At 51.2% G+C, this 19,265-nt stretch overlaps 1 protein-coding gene across 1 annotated transcript; it reads right to left on the bottom strand.

Annotated features, from left to right (window-relative positions):
* Positions 1-8,196: 8,196 nt before the first annotated feature.
* On the bottom strand, positions 8,197-8,993 carry LOC129195390 (feather keratin Cos1-1/Cos1-3/Cos2-1-like). Its single transcript, XM_054801330.1, has 2 exons — positions 8,909-8,993; positions 8,197-8,531 (listed from the first exon to the last, which is right to left on the bottom strand). Exons 1-2 carry the CDS (start codon positions 8,979-8,981, stop codon positions 8,197-8,199), a joined length of 408 nt encoding a protein of 135 aa, XP_054657305.1. The 5' UTR covers positions 8,982-8,993.
* Between the last annotated feature and the right edge of the window lie 10,272 nt (positions 8,994-19,265).

Below are 19,265 nucleotides of genomic sequence, written 5' to 3'. Positions count from 1 at the left end.
AAAAGAAAGAAAGAAAGAAAGAAAGAAAGAAAGAAAGAAAGAAAGAAAGAAAGAAAGAAAGAGTCGGATTTACAAACTCAGAAAAAAGAAAGTGAAGCGAAAAGTCCAGGGAGGATTTCCCAGAAGAAGTAAGGTAGTTTTTCAAAGTGCCTTGGTGTGAGCAAGCATATTAATTCCCTCCTAACTTCTGCCCATTAGCAGTCCATCATTCAACTATTCCATTGGCTTGGCTGTAGAAACACTTCAATGCATTTGGCAAAGTCACCAAAAAAAAAAAAAAGGAATTTCTCTCTCCAAATGTAGACCCCTGAAATGGAAAATGGGTAACAAGTCATTCTTTACACTCAATGGAAGGAGATTAGCTCTTCAAAAGAGCAGTTGATTTCAACCTCCTTAGGAATTTTATTTCAGAACAAGAGGAATCATGCTTTCAAAGTTCTTCCCTCTGCACAGGGATGATCAAACGAGTCCATGTGAGCATGTCAGGTGGAGACATCACCATGGCAGTTGGGGGAAAAAAACCCAAACCACTATAGCTTTCATTTCACCTAACCATAGAGGTCTCCAGGTGAGACACTTGAGTCAGAACTGATTGTGTGCTCCTCCCCTCTAGAAGCAGCAGTACTTCTGGAGATGACTCATGTATGTCCTCTGTACATGTGTTCTGACATGGGAGAAATTTCTCTCTAAACGTACCGATTTTCATGCACATGTGCTGATTCGTGCGTGTTCTGAAGACTCCAGGGCATCTACATATCAGCAGCAATGTGGGGCAATTGAACCAAGCCTCCAAGGCAAATTCTGTCCTTTGTGTTCTTGCTTCTTGCAGAGAACATCTGTAAAAGTTGATCTTACCTTCTCAGGGTAGGAAGGTAAGGGAGGACTAATAGAGTAGTGCAGGCTGTCTTAAAGGAACTGGGTAATGCTTACTGGGCAACAGACTCAAATCGATAGACAGACTCCACTTGCGGAGTCAGTAACTTTTAGCTGAGCATCCATATGTCCTGCTGGGGTCTGCCCTGCTGTAATTTTTCTTGGTCTCACATTCAGCACCTCCTTTCCCCAAGCTGGCTCCTGGTCTGGCTCCAGGCTGCCAGGAAGCCAGCTGGGTCACCATGGACAGGGCTCCAGGCACTTGGATATGAGATCTGCAGCAGGGCCCATGTACCTGTGCCCAAGGACGTGGCAATGACCAACCTCATCAGCTCTGCTGTCCTTGATGGTAGTTGTGGAAATGCTTTAGAAAGCCTGCTGAGGTTGGACCATACCCGCGCTGGGGTGTCTGTAACTGCTTCCTTTGCTGGGTGGGATGATGTTTCATTTGGGGGTGAATTCTACCTATTGAGTGTTAGAGCCCTCTTCAGCCCCGGAGAGCAACCAAAAGCAGGACCTCAGACGTCTAAGGGGCCTGAGGCACAGATGAGTGCAGGACACTGAGGGCTGCAGACAATTCCACATCAGTTTAATCGGTAGTCCCCTGACATAACCTGGGTTATGCAAGGCCCTGCTTAGGGCTGGCAGTGAGGACCCAGGACCTCTAGGAGAGGCAGGTTGACCTGGCCCAGCAGCATAATGCCAACGGGGTACCCTAGGCCCTCTAAAGTGAACTGGATATCCTTCCTGAGACACAGGCCCAAATCCATAGGACGTGATCCAGAAGGAAAGTCAGCACCCTCCAGCTGAGCATCCACATGCAGTACTAGGGTGGGATTGCCTGAACACAAGACCCTGGAAGCAGTTCTATTGCCCGTGGACTGTTTGAGGCATCCATATGGGGCAGAGAGCTAGGACACAAGAGTTGGAGGCAACTCTGCCCCTCTTGGATTGCCAGTGGGAGGCCAAAGAGGCCCGCTAGGCAGTGGAAACGCTCTAGTGCACAGGTGACAGTCTCCCTCCTTCAGCCACTACTAACCAGATGAGGATCACACATGTGGAGTCCGGACGTGGGCATCTCCATGCTGGTGCTCACAGTTCAGAGTGTGAACTCTCAGCAGAAACTCACCCTTTTCTTTGAGATTCATTTCACCTGTCCTGAAGAGCCAGGGCACAAAAATCCATTTGCACTGGGGCCACCCTTTCCTGTCTTGCCAGGAAGTGGAGAGACAAACCAGTTAAGGCACTTTGGACTTCTCATTCTGAAAAGATGATTCAAAGCTATGGGGACATATGGGCAGCTCAGCTCCTTTCAACCCTGATGGGTCTAGCCCCTAGGCACCAGAGTGAGGTTTGGTCCGGTCCTCTGAGCACAGAGACTGGCACCCCCAAAGGTGACTTATCCCATCCCACCTTGCAGATCACCATGAATTGGAGACAATGCCTGCTGCTTGTTTCTTTTTCTCCCCACTGAGCATTGGTAGACACGGGAAAGATGGCTGTCACGAGCCACAGCTGCCTCATTCTGAAGGAGTCATTTCCAATGTAGTCTTCTGTTGGGGGAGATCTGAATCCCCTTCCTGGGGTCTCCCTTGTCTTTGCTGCAGTGTTTACAGAAGTCATTGCTTATTATTCTGCCTCAGATTTGCTCTCCCTCAGAGCAGGCTGAATTACCACAGAGGTCTGGGGAGGGGTAGCCCTTGCTGGAGTTGTTGACACACTTTCCACCAGCTCACTATCCCCAGGGACTAGTTACACAGAGCTCGCTCCCTGTAGTCCCAAGGAGAGAGGAGATGCAGCAGGACCCTTCAGGATCCTGATTCCTTCTGTAAGCCGTGGGAGACTTTGGAGAGCAGGTACATTCAGGTCCTGTTGATAACTCACAGCAGAAACTGCTGGAAGCAGAGGACAGGAGTGTAGCTGCCTGTGTGGAAGGAGTTGAGGTCTGGAGAGATAAGAAGGAAGGGAAGGAAGTGCACAGGAAGAAATTGAGAGTAAGAGCTAGTCCCTGGGTTTTGTTCAAAGGTACCATCAGAGAAGTCAGTTCTTCATGCCGAGGGTTACAGGTAGACACAGTATTTGCACAGGCAAATTTAGTGTTGTTACTTAGCTCATGGGAGTTTGCGTGGTGTCAGTTACACAAGACCTGTGCCTCTGTCTTGTCCTTTCCTAGGTGACTTCCAGGGCTCACTCCTTCCTCCAGATATTGCCTCTGTGTCCTTGCCATTGCTGAGCTCTCGGGCAGTGAGGCTGTTACTGCTCAGTTGGAGCCGTGCTGCTGCTGTGCAGAAGCCAGCCTGGGGGCACTGCCATACCTCAGCTGAGCTGTAGGTGTGTGGGTCCAGGGTGCTTGCACATGTCAGTTCATCTCTCGCACTGAAATTCCACTTTTTCTTTACCTTTACCTTTACCTTTACCTTCACCTTTACCTTTACCTTTATCACCTTTATCGTCTTTATGTCTCTCTCTATCTTACTTTTGTCTCAGGGATCAGTTTCTCATCTTCAGCTTTCTCACATTAGACTGCATGCTACTCTCCAGGTACAGCACTTATTTTGGGGCCCTCTCTCAAGAGGACTACCTCACAGAGCAGCTCTTCCCAGCCCAGGAGACAGCTGTCATGCAGTTGGTGTGATTCCTCTTCCCCTTTTTACTTACAGACAACAGGAAAATTCTCAGGGGTGTGTGAACATCCAACATCAACAAGAGCTCTATCTTGCAGCTCACCTACCTGGCGAGTGGGAAGAAGAAAGATCTACAACACAGCATGCAGAGAGGAAAATGGGTCAGCCAGACACTGCTGATGGAGTTCCTCTTGCTGGGACTGGGGGATGCCCGTGAGCTCCAGACACCTCTCTTTCTCCTCTGTCTGGCCACATACACAGTGACCATGGTTGGGAAGATCCTCATCATTGTGCTGGTGGTCAGAGACCCGCAACTCCACACACCCATGCACTTCTTCCTGATGAATCTGTCTGGCCTGGAGACCTGCTACAGCTCCACCATCCCGCCCAGGCTGCTAGCCAGCTTCCTCACTGGAGACACAACCATCTCTGTGCAGGGATGTATGGCACAGTTTTTCTTCTCCCCTGCTCCCACCTTTTCCCCTGAGCAGACCGGAAGACTTGCCACAGAAGGAAGGAGGACTCGGAGGCCCAGGCTTGAATGCAGCACAACTTTAATGAGTCTAAAGAAGAGAAGGAGGTGGCTCACAGGGAGCACCAGGGTCAGCCACTAAGAAGCAGAAGAGCTCTTGCAGGGTGTTGTCTGTCGGCCTGCCCTGCAGAGGGAGAGACGCCAACAGGTCCCCGCCAGGCTGGTGTTGAGAGACAGCAACAGGAAAGGAAAGAGAGAGAGGAGAGTGGAAGAAGGAAACAATGGCCCAAAGCTCTACATAGAATGCCCTGAATCTCTGCCTCCTCTCCAGCAGCATGTTCTGAGGTCTTGGGAGGATCTTGCCAGGGGAAGCTGCCAGCAGATTTAGCAGGGTTGACACCTGTTGCCACAGTAGCGGCTGGTGATGCAGGAGAGGTCACAGCACCCAGAGGTGATGGGCACTCCGTCACGGCTGAGGATGCTGCCAACAGCAGCGGAGGTGGAGGAGCCCACAACGGTGTTCTGTGGGAAGGAACTGAGGATGGGGCCGGGCAGGGTCACCACCACAGCAGGGGGCTCAATGATGACGGTGGAGTTCTGGCACTGCCTGACACAGGGCTCATTGCAGCTGTTGGCCAGCGGGGTCGGCCCACAGGGCTGGCAGGGCTGGCACTGGTTGTAGCAGGACATTTCTCTGGGCAGAGGTTCACCTGGGAGAGAGGGTAGAGACTAATCAGAGCACAGGTACATGTGAGGAGCAGTTTGTCGCGAGTCCAACACCCCACTGTGAGCATGTGAAAGGCGCCTGCAGTGAGGGAAAAGGGTTTCTTGGCCTCATCCGGACATGGTACTGCCAAGTGCCACCAGCCCCAAGGTGGCTGATGACTTTCTCTTAAAAGAAGAGCCTCTCAGGCAAGTCCCAGACACTCGCTGTTGCCCTTCTCCCCCCTCCCATGACAAGCAGCGCCACAACCCAGCACAGGATGGAGGAGCACGCATCTGCATGACCAGAAAAAGGGCGTGGGGAAAGGGCTTCAGACTCACCTGCTTCCCAAGGAGAAGGAGACAAGAGAAGTGGATGAGAGAGCGAGGAGTCGCGCTGGCTTTTATGGTGGCCCTGACCTGCCCCAGGCCCAGAGGTAGCTTCTACGGAAGTGGCAATCTTCTAAGGTGCTCGTGATGAACAGAAATCATCTCAGCTAATGACATGGGCTGGGTGGTTGTTTTCCCCAACACTACCTATTCATTTCCTGGCTCTTGCCATACCCATTCCCTCACAGAGGCGGCTTCTGAGTGCTGGGATTGAGAGGCCCCAGGATTTCCGGGGCAAGAATGTGTCAGTGCCGGCAAAAGACTCAGCTCAGGTGCCGGATAGGTGCAGGGCAGGCAAGTGATGTTGGCCTGGGGCACGCTCGTGGGGTTGCCTGTGGCTGCATTGACAGGAAGGGGCCCAGCTGCTCCCAGCCCTGCAATTCCTGGCTGGTCGCCCAAGGGCTTTCCTTGCGTGAGGACATGCTGCATCTTTCTCTTTCCCTCCCTCAAACACAGCTGGGGCAGAGGAAGCAGCAGTCCACCATGTGCTTCCATTGAGCACACGTACCCTGGGGTACAATACTAACATTTCCGTAGCTTGCTTCAAAACAGCATATGCACACCTAGAGTTTTATAATCTCTCAGGTGCTCTGCAAGACCATTGTCTTTATCTTGACACGGTCTCTCTGATATCTGTGAGGCATCCAGGGGACTGGGACACCTCTGCTCAGTGAGTTGATGGGCTAGTGTCTGCCAGATGAGCACATTGTGGAGTTTGCATCATCAGGCCCTAAATCCTACAGCTTCTTGCAGTCTAGAGAAAAGTGTAATTTAGAAGTTAAAGGCACTGCTCTAAATGCAACAAGCAGAGGCAAGATCAATTTTGAGGCACTGAGGGATCGATCTGTGTGACAGATGTCATCTACCTGGACGTGTGCAAAGCATTTGACACTGTCCCACATGACATCCTTGTCTCTAAATTGGAGAGACATGGATTCCACAGATGGACCACTCGGTGGATAAGGAATTGGCTGGACGGTCGCACTCAAAGAGTTGTGGTCAACAGCTCAATGTCCAAGTGGAGATCAGTGACAAATGGTGTTCCTCAGGGGTCGGTACTGGGACTGGCGCTGTTTAACATCTTTGTCGATGACATGGACAGTTGGATCGAGTGCACCCTCAGCAGATTTGCGAGCAACACCAAGCTGTGTGGTGTTGTCGACATGCTGGAGGGAAGGGATTCCATCCAGAACAACCTTGACAGGCTTGAGAGATGGGCTTATGAGAACCACATGAAGTTTAACAAGGCCAAGTGCAAGGTCCTGCACATGGGTTGGCACAATCCAAAGCATAACAGCAGGCTGGGCGGAGAATAGATTGAGAGCAGCCCTGAGGAGAAGGACTTGGGGGTGTTGACTTTCAAAAGCTCAACAGGAGCTGGCAGTGTGCACTAGCACCCCAGAAAGCCAACTGTATCCTGGGCTGCATCAAAAACAGCGTGACAAGCAGGTCAGTAGAGGTGATCCTCCCCCTCCACTCTACTCTTGTGAGACCCCACCTGGAGTACTGCATCCACCTCTAGGGGCCCCAGTACAGGAGAGAGGTTGAGCTGTTGGAGCGAGCCCAGAGGAGGGCCACGAAGCTGATTGGAGGGCTGGAGAACCTGTCCTATGAGGACAGCTGAGAGAGTTGGGATTGTTCAGCCTGGAGAACAGTGGTGGTCAATGGAGCACAAGGGCCACTTCACCTCCAGGGTTCTGGGAAGGAGCTTGGTGCCTGGGGAAAGACACTCCAATGTGTGCCCTGTGATTGGGCTGGTGTGTGCCTTGTGCCATTCAGGGACATCTCACAGATCTTACTGACCACAGACTCAGGTCCCACTGTCACTGCCATGTCTCAGCAGAGCACCTTTCTGGACCAGATTTGGGCTGAGGCACTTGTAGGACCATAGAGTTCTCAGGCCTGAGGAAAACTACTCTGTATTTGGGGAAGACAGCACAGAGCAGTGTTGCATGTTTGGGCATCAGTCACTGTCCTTGGGCTGTCTTCACCCAAGAGGGTGTTGGGTTCAGAGGGGCAGGGGACTCCAGTGGGTGGTCTGTTGTTTCTGATACTAACACAGCCTTGTGAATATCTCAGCCATCAGCTTGGAAACAGATGGAAAATGCCACATGCTGTACTGGGAAGCTGTCCCTGCTGTCCATGCCCAGGCATGATGACCATGGGCTGTAGCTCAGGTGATGGAGGGGTGGAACCAGTGGAGCAGGGACTATGGGCCATCCCCAAGGCTATTTACACATTCCCAGTTCCAGCTATCCTTTGGCAACATTTTTTTGACTCTCCTTCCCAAGTACAGTTCCAACCAAAGCAAGAGGACCACTCTTCCCCATGACCTTGTGGGGCTGTGACCTTGTGGGCCTCCCACACGCCCACAGTTCCTCTCTGGGGGACAGCAGTTGTCAAGATTCCTGTTCACATGACGTGCTCCAGGGCCAAAGGGGTATTTCTGAGAGGAGGCACAGCAAGGCAAGGAGTGAGGGCCATTGGCTGTGGAGTAACTAGGATTGTCTTGCTCAACTTCAGGAGGAAGTGCCCAAAAGAAGACCTGCTGCAGTGTGTCCCTCCCTCTAATGCTTATATAGGAGTGATGAAGGGTCACCTTGTTCCCCCACCTAATTACCCCCCAAAGCAATGTCTTTCTCAACAGTCAGTAGGCAGATGGAATGACCACCTGAGGGATACAGACAAGGTTGCATCAATTTATTACTGAGTCTAAAGAGAGAAATGAGGTCACTGCAAGTGGAGGCCCCCAGTGCGGGGAGGAGCAGGAGCAGCCAAGAATCTGTTTCCCTTTTCCTGTTGACAGAGTTCCCCCAGGACCAACCTGTCGACCTGCCTGGCAAAGGGAGGCAGGCGAGGAGATTACTCCATGCTGGTTTCTGGGGTCCTCACAGCAGGCTTTGAGGGGAGCACAAGACACCAAAGACAAGAGAGGAAAAGGGTGAGGGGAAGAGAGGAAAGGTAGGCATTGGCTGTGTTTTCAGAGAGCCCAGGCTGGCCCCTTCCAGTCTGTCCTTGCCGAGCAAGCCAGAGATGGTCAGCTGCCCTTAAAACAATGCCACAAAGCTTGATCCTCTGCCCAGCATCATGTTCTGAGTTCCTGGGGGTCCTTGTCCGAGGCCATTGCCAGTATCTTTAGCAGGGCAGGCATCTGCGGCCACAGTAGCGGCTGGTGATACAGGAGAGGTCACAGCACCCAGAGGTGATGGGCACTCCATCACAGCTGAGGATGCTGCCAACAGCAGCAGAGGTGGACGAGCCCACAACGGTGTTCTGTGGGAAGGAGCTGAGGATGGGGCCGGGCAGGGTCACCACCACGGGGGAGGGCTGGATGACGACGGTGGAGTTCTGGCACTGCCTGACACAGGGCTCATTGCAGCTGTTGGCCAGCGGGGTTGGGCCACAGGGCTGGCAGGGCAGGCAGGGCTGGCACTGGTCGTAGCAGGACATGTCTTGGGGCAGAGGTTCACCTGGGAGAGAGGGTAGGGAGGAAATAAAACATGGGGATGTGTGAGGAGCAGCCTGTCACCACACCATGAGGGAGCCAGAGAACATGCAGGGCCAGGAGGTGGAGGCTCGGCAGAGATGTATGAGAGCTTCTTGGCCTCATCCTGCCAGGGCCCATAAAAGCCACAGAGCTCCTATGCAGCCACTGTTTAGCCCCTGAGTCCAGAAGCCACCTCAGTACAGTCCCAGCTTCCCTCCATGCCTAACCTTCTCCCCACTTCCCTCTCTCGTGACAAGCAGCCCCAACATCTGGCCCAGAACAAAGCTGGTGTCACCTGAGAAGCCCACTGAGATGAGACTTCCTTTTAGAGAAATCAGAGAAGGAGAAGGAGCTTCCGACTCACCTGGTTCCCAAGGAGAAGGAGGCAAGAGAAGTGGCTGAGGAAGTGAGGAGTTGGGCTGGCTTTTATCATGGACCTTTACTGCCCCAGGCTGCCAGAGGCATCCCTTGTAGAGGTGATTATTTTCTGACAAGCTCATCTTGAATGCAGATCATCCCAGCAAATGCTGTGGGCTGTGTTCTGGCTTCCTGCACTGCTGTCATTTCATGTCCTGCTTTATGCCAGGCACATTCCTCAGTGAAGGCATCTTTTGTGTGACAGGATGAGAGGCCCAAGCATTTCCCATGCAAAACACGTCAGTGTGGGCAGAGGACTCATCTCACATGCTGGAAGAGTCTAGTAAAGGCAAATTATGTCAGTCCGGATCACTCCTTTGGGGTTCTTTGTGGCCCTGTTGCTGAGAAGCAGCTCAGCTCCTATATTTAACCCTGTCCTGCCTAACAAGATCTCAGGAAACTTCTGCTGGCTGGTGTTGCCTCCTCTCTTTCTGCACCAGAAAGAGGGATGTGGGCCCCATGTCTGGGTCCTTGTCCTTCCCCAGAATCCTCTAGCCTTGCCACAGTTGTCCCCAGATGTCCATAGCAGAGTCCACAGTTGTGTTCCTATGTGTATTGTTGTCTTATGTGTTTTTGTGTGCAGTTCTGTTTGTGTGAATTCACATGGGTGAAGAAATTTGTGCATGATTCCATGCTGGTGTGCATGAGTATGTGTGTGTTTCCCTCTTCATGAGGGATTGTTCTGCTCATGGCAGCAGCACTCTCCACTGCTCTGTCAATGAGCTCCACAGAGCAGCCAGTCAGGAGGAGCCTGAGTGCAGCTGAACTATAGCAGAACAAACCTAGCAGAGAATTGTCTTCAACACAGGCCCTGAAATGCAGCCTTCTGTATCTTCAGTCCTCTTTTTCCTACTCCTCCAAAGCTCACACTATGCTGCTGCTGATTCTAGGCCCCAATAAGGACTGTTTCACATCAGTTTGGAACCTTAGTTTAATTCTGTTTAAACAATATTATGAATGCCTCAGATGGTTGGGAGGTGCCACTCCTTGCTTCTCCAGGCCAGGACACAGCTCTCCCCAGATCTAGGGAGATCAAAAGGATGGGGTTTGCTTTATGGACAGGGATAAAGCCTGGGAAATTCTGTCAACCTCCTTCAGGCTATGCCCAAGTGGATCTGCTTCCAGTGCAGTGTCAGTGCTGTCTGGTGTGAACCATGTCTTATGTCCAAGTCAATGTCAGATGTACCTGTGCAGACCATCAGTCTGGTGCTGTCAGGCAGGGGCTGAGAACCTGTACCAAACAGGTACTGAACTAAAGGAACATAGCACAGAGAAAAGACTAGAGTACTCAATGGATAATTGTCCTCAGTTTTTACTGGTATGATTTCTCCTCAGGCCCATGACATCCCTGAGCTTCCCAGTAGACTCCCTGGGAATGAAGCAGCACCCACAATAGAAGAAAAATTAAGGAGCTTTTACTACCATTTGGACATACATGTGTGCACACATAGAGGTATGTGTACACATTTCCAAAGGAGTCCATGTGCAGACACATGCGCAGTCACCCCGTCATACCAATGTGTATGCACAGATACTCAAACACACATGCTTACACATGCATGCTCCTGCACACATACATTTACATAGATATATGTGTACACTTCTGCACACAAATGATAATACATAAAAGCACACATACCCACACACCTATGTGCACACACGTATACACAGACCAATGTCACGCATGTCCATACCCACCTGCACGAAGGTATGCGCATGTGCTAAAACACATACATACTCAAGAACAGGTGTGCCCAAACACACACACAATATTTGTACACAGTCATGCTTGCATGTATATTACTGCAGCGTGGTGAGTTGACCCTGGCTGGACACCAGGTGCCCGCCAAAGCCATTCTATCACTCCTCTTCCTCAACTGGACAGGGAAGGGAAAATATAACAAAAGGCTCGTGGGTTGAGATAAGGACAGGGAGAGATCACGCACCAGATACTGTCACGGGCAAAAGACTTTGGAAAATTAATTTATTTCATTACCAATCAAATCAGACTAGGATAATGAGAAATAAAACCAAATCTTAAAAACACCTTCCCCCTACCAGTCCCTTCTTCCCGGAATTAACTTCACTCCCAATTTCTCTACCTCCTCCCCCCACAGCAGCACAGGCGGACTGGGAATGGGGGCTGCGGTCAGTTCATCACACCTTGTCTCTGCTGCTCCTTCCTCCTCAGGGGGAGGACTCCTCACACTTTTCTGCTGCTCCAGCGTGGAGTCCCTCTCACACGAGACAGTCCTCCATGAACTTCTCCAATGTGAGTCCTTCCCACAGGCTACAGTTCTTCATGAAATGCTCCAGCATGGGTCCCTTCCATGGGGTGCAGTCCTTCAAGACCAGACTGCTCCAGCGTGGGTCTCCCACTGGGTCACAAGTCCTGCCAGCAAATCTGGGCTCCTCTCTCCACAGGTCCGCAGGTCCTGTCAGGAGCTTGCTCCAGCATGGGCTTCCCATGGGGTCACAGCCAGCTTCAGGCATCCACTTGCTCTGACATGGGGTCCTCCATGGGCTGCAGGTGGATATCTTCTCTACCATCATCCTCCATAAGCTGCAGGGGGACAGCCTGCTTTACCACGGTCTTCACCACATGCTGCAGGGGAATCTCTGCTCTGGTGCCTGGAGCACCTCCTCCTCCTCCTTCTTCACTGACCTTGCTGTCTGTAGAGTTGTTCCTCTCATATATTCTCACTCCTCTCTGGCTGCAAATTGCTCCTGGGTTTTTGTTGGGTTTTTTTTTTCCTTCTTAAATACGTTATTACAGAGGCACTACCACCATCACTGATTGGCTTGGCCTTGGCTGATGGTGAGTCTGTCTTGGAGCTGGCTGGCATTGGCTCTGTCAGACACAGGGGAAGTTTCTAGCAGCTTCTCACAGAAGCCACCCCTGTAGACCCCTGCTACCGAAACCTTGCCAGGCAAACCCAATACACCCAGGCACACATCTGTACATGTGAATGCACACGAGTACAGCCAGATGAACAGATATGTGACCATGAACATGCACACATAATACTGAAAACCAGGGTGTCAGACACCAGCTTTCTGCCTCTTGGGATGATTATAGCAAGTCCTTCAGACCCTACAGTTAAGGCAACGAATAAGGCACTGGCCAGCCCCATCAGCTCTAGTGAGCTCAAGGGTTTGACGGTGGTTCAATCAGCTGATTTCCCACTGACAGAGAGAAATCACAGCAGAATCCAAGCTGTCATGGCCTTTGCAGACATTGAACATATCCAAGTCTCAAGTTTGTGTGTGAAGGATAATATAAAACTAGAATATCCCTATTGCTCTAGGCCTCCCAAATACCCCTTTTACAAACAAAAAACAACTAAAAAATCTTACAGCCTTAGAAGCTCGCACTTGTCTTAATGATCTCCTCAAGGGTCTGGGACCAGCCCGCGCAAAGGAGAGCAGCAGTGACACAATCATGTGGCAGCAGAGGGTTGTGCGCCTGGAACAAGCCAGATTCCCCTTGGGCTGCAGACACTGAAGCTGGGACATCAGAAGTGATTTGTAATAGTGATGCTTTCTCTAGACTCACTTTAGGGTAAATACCCTCTCTTCAAAAGGAAGAGAAATGCAGAAACAACATTAATTTACAGAGCAGATGAAAAAAATGGTTTGGCTACCCTATGAATGTTCATGTATTCTTTTTTGATGTTGTTTTCCTTGCTTTAGTTGATGTGGTAGTCTTTTTTCCTTTTGTGTTTTGCATGCAGGTGCAGGTGGTGTAATTGCCTGTAGCGAGTGGGAGCTGCCTGCAGCCTCCTCTGTCACCATGAGCTGGATGAGTTTATCCTGGGGCCGAAGTTCTTACATAGAAAAGAGTTTCTGCACATAATATCGTAAGAGTAAAGATAGTATATTGGATTTACGTTGCAAGGCTTTTGTCATGGGGGGCCTGCAGGAATGGCTTCTGTGAGAAGACACCCAAAGCTGCCCCCATGTCAGACAGAGCCACTTCCAGCTAGCTCCAACACGGACCCACTGCTGGCCAAAGTTGAATGAATCACTGAAGCTGGTGGCACCTCTAGAAAAACATATTTAAGAAAGGGTAAAGAATGCTGTGCAGCAGTTGTGAGAGAGGAGTGAGAAAATGTGAGAGAAACAACTATGCAGACACCAAGATCAGTGAAGAAGGAGGAGGAGGAGATGTTCCAGGTGCCAGAACACAGATTCCCTGCAGCCTGTGGTGAAGACTATGGTGATGCAAGTCGCATCCCTGCAGACTGTGGTGGAGTAGCTATCCACACTGCAGCACATGGAGGACCCCATGATGGAGCAGGTGGATGTGTCCTGAAGGAACCTGCAGCACATGGAGAGCCCACACTGGAGCAGTCTCCTGGCAGGAACTGTGGCCCATGGAGAGGAGCCCCCACTGGAGCAGTTTTTCTGGGAGGAACTGTAGCCCATGGGGAGGAGCCCCCACTGGAGCAGTTTTTCTGGGAGGACCTGTGGCCCATGGGAGACCCACAGTGGAGCAGTCTGTTCTTGAAGGACTGTACCCCACAGGTACAGTCTTGAAGAAATGTAGCCTGTGGAAAGGACCCATGTTGGAGAAGTTCGTGAAGGAACCGTGGATGGGACAGCAGGGGAAGAGTGTGAGGAGGAAGGAGCAGCAGAGAGCAGCATTATGAATGTGTTATGAATCTCTGTGTCCTTATCTTCACCCATGAGTTTTTCATTGTATTTTCTCCCATTATGTGGTTGATGGAGGGCGAATGATAGAGTGGCTCGGTGGATACTAGGCAGCCAGCCTAGATCGACCCACCACAGGCAGTTTAAACAAACATTAGTTGTGAAAGCTCATGTATAATAGCAGTGGTTCTGAGATAAGTTCATAAGCCACAATTCCCTCTTGGTGGAGGGCAGTGGTGTGGGGATTTCTGTTCTTCCACTTGTAGGCTTTTGTCAGGACATCTGGATTTTGATATAGAAAATAGGATATGAAACTGTAGTGGCTGCCAAGAGACATTTCCACCCATCAGAAAGGATGAGATTTACATGTAAAAACATCTCCACCCAGAACAGCAGCCAGTTCCTGAGCATAAATTCTCTGGGGAGACCCATGAAGCAGTCAAGGGCTCTGCACCCACTGCAGCTCTCTTGAGAACTGCACCCAGTACCCTCATCCTTGCTGATCGTCACATTCTCCTGCAAGCTCTGTATCAGAGCAATTTGGTCTCCCTCAGAAACACACTCTTTCTCTGTCCCCATTTCTGTGCTGACTGCCCTTACCTCCCACATGATTAGTTCCAACTTCCAACCTTGATGTATTCAGCAGCTACTCCTTGTAATAGCATGTTCCTGCTACTCCTGCCCATGCGTGCTGGCCATGACCCCTAGATTGGACAGTGGAGGGGAGATGAAGGTGGAGTAGTGGCTATGGGTCATCCCAAAGGCTCTTCCCTGCATTACTACTCCTGCCATTCTGCAAAGCAAACCATCTTTCAGAGCCCCACATCCACTGCCAACCACCCCAGTGCAGGTCTGGCGACTGCAAGAGGAACACCCTTCCTCAAGAGTTCATGGGGATGCTGACCCCTCAGGGCCTCCTGCCTTTCTGGGCTTTTGTGGGCAGAGACAAGGCAAGGCAAGGCCTGATGGTCACTGGCAGCAGAGCATCCAGGGATGTCTTCCTCAGTTCCAAGTGACAGTGTCCAAAAGAGGAGCCACTGCCAGCTGTCCCAACATCCCATTCCTCTGTGAATGGAGAATGTGCCCTCACCCCCTTCATCCCCAGAGCAACACCCTTCTCCTTTGGCAGTGTGGGGAGTGTCCACAGAGGGAAGGACCACATGGAGGCCAGGCTTGAATGCAGCAGAACTTTAATGAGTCAAAAGAGGGAAACAAAGTCGCTCCAAGTGAAGGAGAGCAGTGCAGGGACCCCTGGAAGCAGTCAAGAGTCTGTGGTCCTTGGCCATGGAGAAGTTCCTGCGTGCTGTCTTTCCGCCTGCCCCATAGCTACAGAGGAGACAGATGGTGCCCACCAGGCTGCTCTTGGTGAGACCTTGCTGCCAAGGGGAACCAAAGCAAACAAGGAAGAGGGAGAGAAAAGCAAAACCCTCCAGCTATAGTGAAATCAACATCCAAAATCTCAATCCTCTGCCCAGCACCATCTTCTGAGTTCCTCAAGGTCTCTCAGTGGGGTGTTTCTAGCATCTTTCTCAGAGGAGGCACCTCCTGCCACCATAGCGTCTGGAAATGCCAGAGAGGTCACAGCACCCAGAGGTGATGGGCACTCCATCACAGCTGAGGATGCTGCCAACAGCAGCAGAGGTGGAGGAGCCCACAACGGTGTTCTGTGGGAAGGAGCTGAGGATGGGGCCGGGCAGGGTCACCACCACGGGGGAGGGCTGGATGACGACAGTGGAGTTCTGGCACTGCCTGACACAGGGCTCATTGCAGCTGTTGGCCAGCGGGGTCGGGCCGCAGGGCTGGCAGGGCTGGCACTGGTTGTAGCAGGACATGTCTCAAAGGTGGAGATGAACCTGGCAGAGAGGACAGGGGGAAGCAGAGCCCAAGCGTAGGTGAGGAGCAGACTGCTTACCCTGTTGCAAAGGAGCCAAGGCCACCAATAAGTGGGAACATAGAGACTATGCCAGGAGCCACACGGTCTTCATTGCCTCATCTGGCCAGGGACCTAAAAAGAGCAGCCTGACCCAAGGAAGCTCTCTCCTGGCTCATAAATCAAAAGCCACCAGAGTTACATCCCAGCCTCTCTCTAAGATGACCTTCTCCTTATTTCCCTCTGTCAAGACAAGGTGCTCCAAGCCCCAGCACAGAACAGAGACAACATCAGCTGAGAAGTTCATTGAGGGGAGATCTCACTTTGGAAGAGGAAGATGAAGGGGTTTCAGACTCACCTGATTCTCAAGGAGAAGGAGGCAAAAGAAGTGGATGAGAGAGCAGGGGCTTGGGCTGGCTTTTATACCGGTCCTTCATTGCACGCAGGACCAGAGACACCCTTTGCAGAGGTAACAATTTTCTGACAAGCTCATCTTGAATGCAAACCATCACAGCTAATGATATGGGCTGTGCTTTCATTTCCTGCACTGCTGCCTCTTCATTTCCAGGTTTGTGCCATGCCCATTCCCCAGTGAAGGCTTCTTCTGAGAACTGGGATGAAAGGCTCCAGGATTTCTAGGGCAGGAATGCAGCAGGGTGGGTATAAGTCTCAACTCAAGTGCTGGGTAGGTTCAGATTAGACAAGTGATGTCAGCCTAGGTCACTCCAGTGTTTGAAGTGCTGTTCACAGGCGGAAGCTCCAGTCATCCTCAGCTGGAAGCCCATGGGTTTCTGTGCATAAGGATGTATCCTATCCTTCTCTTTCCCTCCCAACGTTCACTTGTTGTTGCCTTCCCAGGTGTGTGCATTGTGCTGTTAGGTTTTGACCTCATCCTACCTAACATTGCCCTCAGGAAAAATTTCTGGCTTGTTTTGACTCATTCCCTCTCTGTACATTCTGTGAGTATACAAACAATGCCATGGGCATGCCTGGGGCCTTGTCCTTTCCCAGAATGCCCTAGCCCTGTCACGGTTTCCCTGGCTGTCCTCAGCAGACTCCACTGCTGGTTGTGTTCCTACAACCTTGACTTTGACAGGCTAGAGAGGTGGGCCCATGTGAACATCATGAAGTTCAACAAGGCCAAATGCAAGTTCCTGCCCATGGGTTGGTGCAATCCCAAACATGGATACGGGCTGGGTGATGAGTGGCTTGAGAGCAGCCCTGAGGAGAAGGACTTGGGTGTGTTGGTGGATGAAAAACTGAATACGAGCCAACAATGTGCGCTTGCAGCCCAGAAAGCCAATCGTATCCTGGGCTGTATCAAAAGCAGTGTGACCAGCAGGTTGAGGGAGGGGATTCTGCCCCTCTGCTCTGCTGTCATGAGAACCCTCCTGGAGTACTGTGGTCAGCTCTGAGTCCCCCATCATAAGAAGGACGTGGACCTGTTGGAGCGAGTCCAGAGGAGGGCCACGAACATGATCAGAGGTCTGGAACACCTCTCCTGTGAAGACAGGCTGAGATAGTTGTGAGTGTTCAGCCTGGAGAAGAGAAGGCTCCAGGAAGACCTTATAGTAGCCTTCCAGTACCTGAAGGGGTGCTACAAGAAAGCTGGAGAGGGACTGGGCATGTAATGATAGGACAAGGGGTAACGGTTTCAAACTGAAAGAGGGTAGATTTAGATTAGATATGAGGAAGAAATTCTTCCCTGTGAGGGAGGTGAGGCACTGGAACAAGTTGCCCAGAAAAGCTGTGGATTCCCCCTCCCTGGAAGTGTTTGAGACCACATTGGATGGGACTTTGGGTAACCTGGGCTAGTGGAGGGTGTCCCTGCCCATGGCAGGGGATGGGAGCTAGGTGATCTTTAAGGTCCCTTCCAACCCAAACCATTCTATGTTTCTATGATGCTATGACTCTATGATTCTATGATTCTATGATTCTATGATTCTATGAATATACCCACTCTTTCCCTTGTGCATTCAGCATTCATTCTTGTTCTGAATTCAGCCCTCTCTCCTACACTGTAATACTCCCAACTCTCCTGTCTACTCTTCTTCTCTTCATCCAGACATTCATGCATCTGAAATTCATGCCATTTCTCCATGCATCTATTTCAAATTCCCTCCCACTCAACTTCCCTCGCTCCACAAAACTACACCAGGATCACTATCTGTCCCTGTCCCTATTGACACATGTCCCCATTTGTTCCGGTCCAGCTCTGTCTCACTGTCACTTTTTCTGACCATTTCTCTGGGAAAAGAGCTGGGCGATCTTTTGTGATTTTTTTGTCTCCTTCTCCTTTCTCAGCAGTGGCTATGGGCAGAGTCCAGGTGCAGCAGAAGCCATTGGCAGAGAAAACTAAGGGCGCCAGCATCAACATCACCTGCTCAAACTCCAACATACAGTAAACTGAGTTCATCCACTGGTACTGTCGGCTCCCCGGCATTCCAGAGAGTAGACTAAAAGGTTTCAAAGTGCTACTAGACCCATTGGAGCAGCTGTCAGTGGTGGCAGATCACTGGTCCAGTGCCCTGTGGCTCACCTGGCACTGACATGGAGAAGTGGTGGTGTATTACTAGGCCCCAGGATACACCTGGAGAGGAGCATAAACTACCACAGGTAGGGCTGGGTGTGTGTGATAGAGGCAAGGGGACAGCCCTGGCTGAACACACCCAGGGGTGCTGCTGCTCTGCCTGCCAGGGCCTCCTTGCCAATCCTGACCCTGGAAGAGGGAAAGTTCAGCACTGTCCCCTGCCTCAGCTGTCACTGTATTACAAGGGAACTCCTGGCAGCTTTGCAGTCACTGGAGAGCAGAGGGCAGTCCACTGTCCTGCTGCCATGGTCTCGACAAACAACAGGATGCTGAAGGCCTTGTGGGAGCAGGGTTGTGAATGAGGGCTGCTATGCTGATAACCTGCTTCCTGCAGTCCCTGCCAAGCGTGTGAGCAAAGGTCCCTGGGTGAGAAGTGGCAGAGGAGCCCTGCTCCAGACATTAAAACCAAGTGGCCCTTTTGCTTGCCTGAGTATTGGGGTTCTGGGGCCCAGGGTGGGACAAGCAGCTGGGGGTTGTGGGTAATGTGGGTAGGCGAAGGGACACAGAGGGACTGCCTGTACAACAGAGAGCTGTGTTGCAGAGTCTTCTTCCTGCCAGAGGGAGGGAGCGTGTCTGTCCCTGTGCAGCTGTTTTCGGCAGCAGATGCTCTTTACAGTTGTGTTTCTCTTCAGGTGCCTCCTCTATGGCCAGAGGTGAAGGGAAAGAGTGTGCAACACCTGGGCCCAGGCACTTCCTTGTGTGCCTGCTCCTTTCTCCATCCGGACACTCCCAGGGACAGGGTGGACATGGGTGGGTGCAGGGGTGCCTTCTCCATCTCCTGCAGGGCTGGGTGCAGGCCTGTGCAGCTGGCTAGGTGGTTGATGTCAGGAGAAGTTTGTGAGGGATGCCTGTCCCTTTGATGGACACGTCATACTGAAACCATGAGTCTGTAATCTCTCTGGAGGGCTTTGAATCAAAAAAAATTCACTCGATAGCCAATGTGATTATTAAGCAGGTATCCTTTATTGCAGTGCTGGGAGTCGCACCGGGATATTTCCATGAAAATGCATCTCAACGAGAAACAAATTGCACATGATTTATATTACAAAACAGTTACATATTCATGAGGTTTCTGATAAATTTAATACATATTAATTATTATTCTGGGAACTCATGAATATATGCTACTGTCCTGATACGCCTGCAGTTTCTTTCTCGGGTGGTCGTCAGGGGTCGTCCTCCTCAAA

This window comes from Grus americana, chromosome 22 (genome assembly GCF_028858705.1).
Source record: "Grus americana isolate bGruAme1 chromosome 22, bGruAme1.mat, whole genome shotgun sequence".
NCBI lineage: Eukaryota > Metazoa > Chordata > Aves > Gruiformes > Gruidae > Grus > Grus americana.
This window is presented reverse-complemented; position numbering and strand designations above follow the sequence as displayed.